The sequence below is a fragment of the Solanum lycopersicum genome, chromosome 9 (assembly GCF_036512215.1).
Source record: "Solanum lycopersicum chromosome 9, SLM_r2.1".
Taxonomy (NCBI): Eukaryota; Viridiplantae; Streptophyta; class Magnoliopsida; order Solanales; family Solanaceae; genus Solanum; species Solanum lycopersicum.
This window is the reverse complement of record NC_090808.1, coordinates 61,235,578-61,247,903: the sequence shown is the minus strand read 5'-3', so window position 1 is coordinate 61,247,903 and position 12,326 is coordinate 61,235,578. Positions and strand designations below refer to the sequence as shown.

General features: G+C 34.4%; 1 protein-coding gene across 2 annotated transcripts; it reads left to right on the top strand.

Annotated features, from left to right (window-relative positions):
• Nucleotides 1–2,244: 2,244 nt before the first annotated feature.
• On the top strand, nucleotides 2,245–12,060 carry LOC101248420 (BRCA1-associated RING domain protein 1-like). 2 transcript variants are annotated; one of them, XM_069288697.1, is made up of 7 exons: nucleotides 2,245–2,538; nucleotides 2,782–3,173; nucleotides 3,406–3,506; nucleotides 4,682–4,868; nucleotides 10,777–10,942; nucleotides 11,279–11,397; nucleotides 11,554–12,060. In XM_069288697.1, the coding sequence occupies exons 2-7, from the start codon at nucleotides 2,919–2,921 to the stop codon at nucleotides 11,896–11,898; spliced, it is 1,173 nt and encodes a 390-aa protein (XP_069144798.1). In that variant the 5' UTR covers nucleotides 2,245–2,538; nucleotides 2,782–2,918; the 3' UTR covers nucleotides 11,899–12,060. The 2 variants fall into 2 exon arrangements, with proteins under 2 accessions (XP_069144798.1, XP_069144799.1); XM_069288698.1 differs by having other exon boundaries at nucleotides 2,259–2,538; nucleotides 2,864–3,173.
• Nucleotides 12,061–12,326: the final 266 nt, after the last annotated feature.

The following is a 12,326-nucleotide window of genomic DNA, read 5'->3' as shown; positions in this document are numbered from 1 at the left end:
TGGAACTAGGGAGAACTATCTCTTCTTTCTTAATGCTCTCCATTTGAAGAGGTGATGGTGTAATGGCGAATTAGGGGTCAAACTGTCTTAAGGTAATCTATGCTGAAAAAGGATCTCTAGAGGGGGAATGATAGCATTTTACCCTTAATGTATATGATATTATAAAGACACGCTTAAGGGCTATAGGATCAATTTTCCCAGAATTTCTAGTGTGATTAAAACACCCCGAAAATCCAATGACCTAAGCTAGAGCCTCATATTATGAATAATGACTTAAAAATGGCTAAAACGACATTTCTAGACCTAAGTTAATGTGAATAACTTGGCCTGGAAGTGTTAGTACGTAAACGTCAAGAAACGACCATGACGTCCGAAAAATAGTGAAATTGAACTAGTAGGTGTTCAAGGGTCTTGTGAAGGCTTGAGTGTCGTACGATGGTTAAATCTTGTAGAAATACTTTAAATAGGTAAAACACTATGTTTAGGATCAAAACGTCCGGTACAACCCCCCCCCCCCCCCCCCAAGGACCACCCTATGGGTCCTTAAGGAGGACCCAAACTTTGGAGCCATAAGCTGCAATTTGTAGCAGCCACTCACGAGACCCATTGACGAGGCGTGGGTGGGCTTTGTGAGTTGAGACTTAGTATCCTCACCAAAGCCTCCCCAATACCACTCTATAAATGAAACGACGACCTACATAACGGGGTGTCACACAATCTACGATTCGTAGATGGTGTATGTCAATGGTGTCAGGTAAGTCGACTTTTAGTTTAAGTCAAGGGTCTTATTTTTTGTTAGTCGTTTTATTAAGGGTTAAGGGCGTGGTTAGTGGGTTAATTACCTAACTAAGCCTAACTATAAGAACCCAACCCCATTACCCCAACTCATTCTAACTCAACACATAAAAATCAATACATATACTCTCTCTCAACTCAAGACTCCATTGAAGAGGAAGAACAAACTTTAACTATGGTTCAAGAACAAGACTTTTCTCCATTAATCCTTAAGGATTGACAAGGTATGAGATCTCTCCACTCTTGGGAATCCTTTCCCCAAGACGTTCTTTTCAATGTTGTTCCAAATTTCTAGATTTCACTCATTTTCGTGGGTCACCTTTAAAATTGACTTATTTGGTCTATAATTGATTAATAACGATCGATGATGAATGTTTATGAATGATTTGATGTCGTATCTTAGGTTTTCGACCTAATTCCCTAAAGACCCATGAATGTCCCTCTTCTCTTTACCTTAACTCTCGAATTATGTTGAATAAGGATTAGAGGTGGTGTAATTGAGTATGTTCTTTTATAATTGACTATTGTGGGATGATGATATAATGGATTTGATGGATGAATATTATGGATTTGTGATAGAAGTCTTGAAAGGGTATCTCTAAGACCATTGGTAATACTTTCAAGGCTATGAACATATTATTGTAGTTTTGTTGGTTTATTCTTAGTAATATTGATTACTTGAAGTATGAGATTGACAAAGAGATAAGAGAGGCGAGTGAGAGAGGGTAGAGAGTGGGAGAGACGTGAATTGTATATGTATATCGGCTAGATCATTGCATATTATATATATGTATTTGTATATTGTGGCGAATTATACATATACAAACGTGACTAATTATATATACTCAAAGTCGGTCCACATAATTGATGTATAATGTTAGTCGCGAGTGGTAATTATAACAAACTATAACTATGATAAGTAATTAAACAGTATAAATTTGCCTAACCACGTAATTTTCCCAAGAAAATATGAGTGATCCATTTAATTTAATATGAGCAAAATGATTCAGTTTTACTTATATGGGCTTAAATTGCCACCGCTATTTATTAGGGAAACTTACATAAATATACTATATTAAGAAAATATATACCATTTATAGCGGTAACATTTTTTTTCACTTGATCACTTTTAATACATTTATGATAAAATTTTAATACATATTACAAAGAACACTTTATAATTCACACATAATACACGTTTTATTGATGATTAATACATTTATCATACATTTTAATACACTATAATACAATGCATCAATTTCTTACCAAACAAGCATAATATATTTTTAAAAACACTTATAATACATAGTTATTGTATATATAATTCACTTTTAATACATTTCACACATTTAACATAGTGTTGCTATTAATGATAATAAATATAAAATATCGCTAAAATAAGTAACTAATTTTTTGTTATTTATTATCACTTTTTAAAGCCTACAGGCTACTCTGAAAATTGAGGGTTTAAATGGCAGTAGATTCATTGTAAACGTCTCCTTGCCACTTCTAACAAATACTTATTTTTCTTTTGCAACAATCCCATTTTATACACCAATTGATAGATTATCCCTTCGAACTCCAAATCATCACCAAATTTTTTATCCATATATTCTGTGCCTTTATCAGTTCAAGATTTTTATAGCCTCAAATTGAGTACAAATCATCTGAAAGCAAGAGAAAACCTCACTTTTGGCCTTGATCAGATACACACAAGTCAATTTAGTGCAACAATCAATAAAGGTAACAAACCATCGATTTTTCAAACAAAGAAACAGTTTAGTAGGACCCCATATTTGTGATTCCAGACTGAACAATGGAACAGCAGTTTCATGCTTGCTAACTAATGATTTTTTGATTCTTGGGCATAATAATTTTTTTTGTTTAACAGATTGAAAAAAAATGGAACTTGCAAAAGTTTTTGTTAGCTAATGATTTTTTGATTCTTGGGTATAATAAGTTTTTTTTTTTTTTTTGGTTTAACAGATTGAAAAAAAATGGAACTTGCAAAAGTTTTTGTTAGTATTCAAGTGTTCTCTCCTATATGATTTTGATCCTTGGTTTCCAGAATATAGAGAACATTGCAGCAAAGAAGTCAGTACAGGATACTGGCGAAAGGTCAAATGCTCTGCATAGTTCATGAAAGGGATATTAAGCGGCAAAAGAAAATAAATTCTGGTTTGTCAGAAATGAGCTTAGAAAGTCATGGTCATATTCTACAAAGATGTCCTAGTTCTGAAATTGTTGCTGATTCCAACTGCAATTTGGAGTATAAAATATGTGAATCTCCTAATGTTGTTCAGCCAAAAGCAGTTATAGATCAACATCCTCCGAAAGGAAGTGTTTGTGCATTCTGTCATTCTGCCAAGACCAAAGAGGTGAGTTTATCAGTGCTATATATGGAAGGAGAAACTTCATGCTATCAGCTGCGGTTATGTGTTGCTTTATATTTTTCTTAATACTCTCTCCACTGCTATCATTTGGAAAGTTATCCACTTATATTGTGGTCCACTCCTTTGTTTATTTGCACGCGTGTTTATCTGGACATATTCTGCTATATGTAGCCTATTCTTGAGTTTAACTTTTTCATTTTTTGTCAAATATTTGCAGAAAACTGGACCATTTCTGTACTTTGCAAATGGAAGGGAAGTTGTGGGTAATGTTACTTCTCTTTCCAAAGTCATATGTGTGCACAGTAAGTGCATTGAATGGTAGGTGGTTTAAATCACTTTGCTTGATATTCTTTAAAAAAAGAAATCACTTTGTTCGATATTCCAGACATAATTTTGTTTTATAATTACTCGCCATTTCAAAAAACATAATAATGTTTTAAAATTGCACAACTGATAAAGGGAAGCTTTAAGTAGCAGTTACGTGACAGCTCTATCCTGTGCAATCACTTCATTTCTTTATGTAGGTGTTGGATAACAGGATGAGATGGAACAAGTGGACTTTAAACTCATTATGTCTCTTCATCTTTATGCTTGAATTATTTAGCTGTGGATAGATGTTATTGACAATTGGAGTTGGGGAAAAAAAGGAACCTTCTTTTGTTGGTCTAATGAATTCTTTTTATTTAATAAATTGTCAATATTAACATACTAGATCATTGGACACTAGAGCTAGATTCTCAAAAATAATCAAGAGGAAACTATGGTTAGTTGGTCAGCTAAACAAAACAGAACCAAGTCTACTAACAAGGAAAACAACTAAGCCTATCTAAACAACTTGTCCATTTACCCACTATATGTAACTAAGAACTATGAATCTAATGATAGCTTTGCTTTCATGTGCTTTCTGACAGAATCTCAACTGTTTCGATCTAACCAGAGATGATAGCAGTGGCTACGAATAGAAGCCCTATGATAGCTTTCATAGATCTTCTATTGTTCACCTTAACTGACAGCCACCCTATCTCAGCCTCCCATGATCCGATCTGCCTATTAAGTCCCATATAATGTAGTACAGTCTTCCAGATGTGCTGGGAATAAGAGCTATCAAAGAACATATGAGCATGAGTTTCCTCCCTGCAGATGCACTAAGAACACAATCCAAATGTGTTTAGTAGCCTTTGGTTGTAACAATCGAACATCATAATCTGTTGTGCTTATGAAACTGTGTTTTTAGTGAATTTAGTCAAATTTGAATAATCCGAATAGGCTTAACTCATATAGAGCTAATCAGGCAACACGTATAGGCTGTTTCACTACATGACTTGTATCTCCACTGCTAAAGCATAATCTCATTCTTATATTACATCATATCTCTGTTGATCCTTTGGCATGCTGCTTTATTTGTGAACACCACAATTATTTGCTAGTCAATAAACTTAGGTAAGTTAGGTTTGATTGGATACCTTTTCCGAACTTAATTTCATTGGTAACAGGACACCTCAAGTATATTATGAAGGAGAAATTATACAGAATTTGGACACTGAGTTGGCAAGAGCTGCAAAACTCAAGTGTAGTAGTTGTGGCATGAAGGGTGCAGCACTTGGCTGCTACGTAACGTCTTGCAGGAGGAGTTATCATGTGCCCTGTGCATTTGAAATCCAGGATTGCCAATGGGATATGGTAAGTAAATATAACTAGTTAACATATTTATCAAATTGAGCATTGTAAAGTTTCCATCTTCTTATTTTCCCTTAAAGTTTACATCTTTAATTACAGGAGAACTTTGTGATGCTGTGCCCAATTCATAAATCTGTTAAATTTCCAAATGAGAAGTCAAAGTCTAGAAAACATATCAGGAGGGAAATGCATCCAAAGGCTTCTCCCCTTTAAGAAGAGTATATTAAGGCACTTGCTATTTTGTTTTCTATCAGCTCTTAAATTTTTGGTAGTTGTTGAGAATGATGAAAACATCATTATGTCAATTTTAAAATCTGTCTACTACTAATTCAATCTACCCACTTGCCTTAAACTCCTTGGTTTAAGTTTTGTCAATTTTGAAAATGGTGTAGCTTCCTAGTACCATCAATATTTTATACTGGTTTTCGTTTTCTAGATATAAATAATGTACACTACTACTTTGACTTCAAATAATAACATTATTATTTATAAAAAGAAGAATTAATTCTAGTTAACTAGATGTTAGGCCTTGCTCAAAAAAAACCACAAGATGTTAGGCATTTGTTTGCAATACATTACTTTGGAGGTTGTTGTAAAAAACTTTTTTTAAAAGAGAAAATAGTCAATTGCCTCACAACCTATTAGCCAATACCAACTTCACACCTATGATTCATGGGTACCTCTTGAACCATTTTAAAGTGAAATTGATTCCACCCTTAAATGTCATAATCAGTCATGTGTTTTATGGTGAAATACACACGCTTGACGCGTGTATTTCATTAGTTAATTTTTTTTTCCTCCTTCATCTTCCTTTCTTCTTCAATCATTATTTCAGCCTTAATCACTATAAAACACCATTTGTTTTACCTCAAAAAATTCATGTGTCTAACAAATCAGAATCAAATCTAATGCACTACTTTATTAAATAAAAAATTATTGCCATCTTCTCTGAGCCATCACTTGTGAAGTTCCAAATAGAGTTTCTTCGGCTCTACAAACTTCAATGACTCCCCCCCCCCCCCCCAACTCTCACAGACATCTTTTTGTAGTCAAAATGAACTTGTAACGTCAATTTAAAAAACCCCTCATTCTTAGTCTCTCCAAAATATTCATGAACATGTTATAATATGAGTTTGGTTTTGATTCTTAGTGGGTTCTTCAAAAAATGTGGATGATAGTGAGTTATGACTACCTAGTACCTTCTGCATGTAGCAGTTGTTTCCATTTCAGTTCCTTCTAATAAGTTCAAAAACAACAACCTATTTGCTTTTTCTCTTTGTTATTGTTACTCTTCAGTCAATGGCTTAGAAAGAGGAAAATTAATGGGTATGCCTTTTAAAAATGGATTTGATTTATTAGATGTGTTCTAAACAAGTCTATTCAAGAATTATGTTCATAAATGCATCAATTGCTGGTAATTTCTATGCCCGACATTCATGGATGAAGCTTCAACAATGATAATGGTGGAGGAGATATAGTTGTTTAGGTAAATAACGAGAAAGAGAAAGAACAAGAAAAAGAGAAGGAGAAAAATTCTAAAAAAAAAAAGGAAACATATTCTCTTTAAGAGAGTGCAATGCATTCTCTGTGCCAACTCAACAGTTGAGGGTTTATTTATTCCATTTAAAGTAGTCCAAGGGGTAATAGGACCCTGTGAAGTATATATGTGTTGGTCATTAGCTAATAGGTTGTGGGACAGGGCATGCATTTGACTGGTTTTTCTTTATTAATATGAAGATGTGACGAGTTTAATTTCAGCGTTCTAAAATATTTTTGGTAAACATAGATAGTTTTTCTTTTTATCTTTTTATATAAATTTTGTACCTTTTCTATATCATCTTCAATATTGTTTTAACAATAACATACCCGGTGGAATCTCACTAGTGGGTTTGGGGATGGTAGAGTGTACGCAAACCTTAACAGTACATCTTGGAGATAGAGATGTTGTTTTAGACTGCCCCTTGACTTGAGTCCAACATATCTTGTACAAAGAGGAATAATATTATTTTGAATGAAAAATATCACTACAATTTTTTTGGGCCTAAACGATGATTCAAGGTTGTGGTTGGCGTAGGAACTAGGCGGAGCGGTAGTGGAGCTCAGGTTGTAATGCAAGTGCACAGTGAGTGTAATATCTCCTCAGACACGCTCTTTCTACAAGCAAGCAAAGAGCTAGTATGGGTTTGGAATGGAATATCATATGTATTGTTGAATCCAACTTGAAGCTCTTTTGAACAAGCGAGGAATGAATGACCTGTCACGACCCAAAAAGGGATGTGATGGTACTCGTCTTATCCCACCAAGATAAGTCAGCCTAAAATCCAACCATTACGATAAATTGTGGAAATAAAATGATAATAAAAGTCCAAAATTATAAAATAATGCGGAAATTCATAATCAACTTCAATATAACTCAAAACCTGGTTGTCACGTACACAAGCCTCTAATGTATTACACTAGATAAAAAGAAAACATAAGTCTCAAATGATGTTGCATAAGTCTCAATTCACAACGACACAATTGTGACACATAAAAAATGAATTAATATGCCTTTCAAAATCATCCTCAACACATCACACCAAAAATTAATCATATTGCCTTTTATTACCCTTTTTTTATACATTATAATTATTCAATATGGACAAATCAACCTATCACCAAGTCTCATTACTCCCAAACACATACTATAAGGAAATACACGATTTCATACACTTAACAAGTGTTTAGAAATCCACTAGCCTCAAATAATTGAGCTAATACTTTGAGACTTGAGTCGTCCCCTTTCATAAAGCTTCAAAGAGCTTCTAATCTATCAAATCTATAATCATCATAAGAATATGAATGTATGACACCCATATTACTATATTTAGTTTCAAATTGAAAATCGGGTCAAAAAGTCATTCCGAGCCACCAAATTTGAATTTAAAAATTTCTTTTAGATTATGTTTACCCATGATAAACAAACTCGCATGCAAAGTTTCAGCTAAAACAGATCATTATTCGACCCCAAACTAAGATTTTATTCTAAGAAGCCTAGACATATGTTTTCTTATTTAGCAGTTATACACGTTTTTATCCTAAAAATCTATTCATAATTGCATAAAAATTTAACGAAAAGGATGAGAAAAACATTACCTTGACGCTTTGGGATGAAAATCCCAATTTTTCTCCTCTCTTTTTCTCCCTTTTTTTTTTCGTCTGAGTAATTTTTTTTCCTCTGTTGGGTAACTAACCTGAAAAGATAACATGTTCATAAAGTATCTCAAACCATTGTCAACCTCATCATTTCAATATCCTCAAAATACATCATCGAGTCATCACCTTACTCATCCCCTTCAAAATGCTGAACATTCTAAATCTAACCACGCATTCCTTTCATAGCCTTAAACTAAGATTGAAGTGATAGACTTATGAAAAGGATGCGTGGTTAGATCCGGAATGTTCAACAATTGGAAGGGGCGTTGAGTAAGGTCATGACTCAATGATGTATTTTGAGGATATTGGAATGATGAGGTTGACAATGGTTTGAAATACTTTATGAACATGTTATCTTTTCAGATTAACTACCCAACAAAGGAAAAAAAAGAAAGGGAGAAAAAGAGGGGGAAATAGGGGAGAAAATTAGGATTTTCATAAAGCGTTAAGGTAATGCTTCTCGTCCTTTCCATTAAATTTTTATGTGATTATAAACAAATTTTTAGGTTAAAAACGTGTATAACTTATGCTAAATTAAGAAAATATAGGTCTTAGAGTTCTTAAAACAAAATTTTGGTTTGGGGGTCGAATAAGGATCCATTTTAAGCTGAAATTTCGCATGCGAATTTGTTTATCATGGGTAAACATAATCTGAAAATTAATTTCTAAGTCAAATTTGGTGGTTCAGAATGACTTTTTGACCCGATTTTCAAGCTAAAACAAAATATATTACCATGAGTGTCATTTTATTCATATTCTTATGATGATTATATAGTTGATAGATTGGAAGCACTTTGAAGCCTATGCCCTATGAAGGGTAAGACTCAAGTCCCGAAGTAATTGCTCAATTGTTCGAGGCAAGTAGATTTCTAAACCCTTGTTAAGTGTATAAAATCGCGTATTTCCTTGTAGTATGTGTTTGGAGTAATGAGACTTGGTGATGGGTTGACTAGTCCATATTGAATAATCCTAATGTATGAAAAAGGGGTAATAAAAGGCAACGCGATTAATTTTTGGTGTGTGATGTGTTGAGAATGATTTCAAAAGGCTTATTGATTCATTTTGATGTTGTATCACGTTTGTGTGTGGATGATGCATTGTTATGAAAATGGTCATCTCCTTATTATTTGTGTGAGCATGTCATTTGCATTGGTTGTGTTATGTGAACTGAGGAAGAATAAGAAATTAAAGAGGACGTACCATTTCAAGGGACGAGTCGCGTGCCAAGATGGATAATATGATTCGAGAGGTGTGTCTCACGCTACATCACATTCTTATATCGAGGGACGTGTCGCACCTTGCGACGGATTTAACTGTTGAGGATCGTGCTGCGATGGATGCATGGACAGATATGTCCCCCATGGGTCTCGAACCGACGTTAGGTTAGACATGCATCACTATACTTGACATTGCATTTTTATTGTATTGCATATCTATTATCATTTGTGAACTTGTGAGTGCCTTTTGTGGAACTTGTTATTGATGAACTTGACTCCGTGTGCTGCTGATTTGTTATTATTAGTGTTGTTGAATTATAGGCTATTGAAATTGTGAACTATTTGTTACGCGAAGCCGTAAAAAGGAACTGCTCGAGTTGCTGGTATAATTAGGTTTCACTATGCTCTTGATAAGTAAGTGTATCTCATCCTCTTGTCATGTGGAAAAGAGGCTTGTTAAGGTATTAGTATGTCTAATAGGAGTATCTTCACATACATATGCACACTAGAAGAGATGTGCATCTGTTTAGGTTTTAACAGTGTATTTAAATACTTAAATTGAGTAGTCCATTATGATTTATCCACTAGTGAACTGTTTTGTTATCTCTTTCCTCTTAGACCTTGAATGAAGTAATATCCTTGTCAAGAAGTTAGCTAGCATATCTATTGGAACATATGGATATCAAGCTCTGTTAAATGAAGGAAGCCACATAATATTGGGGTTTATTAGTTGAAGAGCTTCATATTAATTCATGAAATACACAACAAAACTTGCTTGTATACTATAACACATCACTTTTTTTTTATGTAAATCGAAGGACAATTGTGATATGTGGAGTCATTAGAATATGAGGGTAATTGTCCTGAATTGTCCTCATCTATAAGCAACTCCATAACTCTCTTCCTTTTTGACCATTGTGCATGCAGAACCATCGACCAATTGACTTTTTGGGCAAGATCATCAGATGGACCAAAAGAATGGGTTCTTTGTGGGTCTGCTCTATCCTCAGAAGATAAGGTTGGTTTATCTTTCTGCAGTGACTATATCATCTGCTAGTTCTATCATATGTCCCTTGTATCTATTTTAAGACTGTTTGATCAGTCTTAAAATCATGTATGCAGTTACAAGTCACATGGAGAACTGCCATTAGCATGTTTCCAGTCAAACCCTTTGTTTATTTGATTATTTCAGCTCTCTGGTATACCAGAGGAGTCAACTTATCATGGTCTGCGATGGTTTAACTCTACGTTTGTCAACATTAAGTTGATGGCTTAGTCCTGGTTGATCATTGATGCATGTCCTGGAATAGCAATGTATGAAAGATCCACTTATTTTACTTGTATGGTATTTGTACTTTAGCCTACATTAATGCCCTTTTATTTGAGAAAGCTTTTGAAGTAAAACAAAATTGTAACTTCTTTTTGTTTGGAATTGTTAGCCAAAAATGGTGCATTTCGGACATTATTAATCCATTGTATTGTTTTTTGACATTTTGCAGTATATGTTGGTGAAATTTGCTGATATGTGTGGTGCAACTGTGTGCAAGTTCTGGAAACCAAATGTCACACATGTTGTTGCAACAACTGATGTAAAGGGTGCATGCACCAGAACAATGAAAGTTCTCATGGCGATTTTGAGTGGAAAATGGATCCTAACTATGGACTGTAAGCACTGTTTCCTGTTTATATAAAATTGTTTGTGGGATAGGTTTTTCATTTGGTTCTCCATGGAATGTGGGTGAACGTTCAATCGCCATTAAATCAAGAAATGCAATAAAGTAGAATGTGTGGGGATATAAGAGTAAGTTGTTTTGGTGTTGAGGTAAGAGAAGGAAATACCTGAATACATGTGTGACTTCTCCAGAGCCACTTTGAATGCGTGGACTTTTTTTGGAAATAGTTTGCTTGGCCTGGGTCAACAGTTAATTAGTTGTCTAATAAAGAAGGATTTTTTTTTTATTTTAATTCCATTCTCCTACCATGGAACTTGTTTATTTGCAGGGGTAAAAGCTTGTGTTGCAGCAAATGGTCCAGTAAATGAAGAACTTTATGAAATAAGTCTAGACAATTATGGCCGTTCTGGGGGCCCCAAAGCTGGAAGGTTGAGGGCCTCAACTAATGTAAGTATCTGATTGTTGCAGAGCTAGAGAAACTAGTTTATTATATTCCTTGTGGATAAGCTTGACGGTTAAAGATTTTTTTTTCTGGTTTTCAACTGAGGTAGCACATATTAAAAGCTGTAGTATCCAGTAAACAATTATTCCTTCATGTTACAGGCGCCAAAGCTTTTTGATGGTTTCAAGTTTTATTTGGTTGGAGATTTTATGCCAGCTTACAAAAGTGACCTGTTAGATCTAGTCGAGAAGGCTGGAGGCACTATCATTCAGAGTGAAGAGCAGTTGGTGAAACAGAATCATGCTGCACAGGGAACTCAGCCATCTTCTCTAGTCGTATACAACTGTGATCTCTCGCAGGGTTGCACGTTTGAAGAAGAAAGCAGTATTTTGCAGCAAAGATTAGCTGAAGCTGAGGATCTAGCCAAGCAAATCTGTTTTCATACCGTTCAGCATACTTGGATTCTTGAATCTATTGCTGCATGTAAATTGGTACCTTTCTGCTGATGAGTGATCGCTGCAAGTTTTTTGTGCAACTGAAATACTTCCATTTGTGGTAGAAGAGCAAAAGTAGTACATTTTCTGCACCTGAGAAATATAGTTGAAATTTAGATGCTAAATTTTGTGTATAAACGTGAGAGATATTACAATCTTGGTTTAAAGTTCTAACAGTTTTGTATTGGAAACTACACAAATTGAACCCATTAGGCCAACTGTTAATTCAAATTGGACTCGAACCATATTTGTCATGAATGGACCCACAGTCCAAGCTATTTACCTAACGGTATCCTTGTTCTATTCACTGAACCATTGCTTCTTCATCATTGATACCATCAGAGTATATAATATATATACTCTAGTAGTATTTACATACTATGACGGTATTTATATACTCATGGTATTTGTAATACTTCAAAAATTTCTAAGTTAAGACT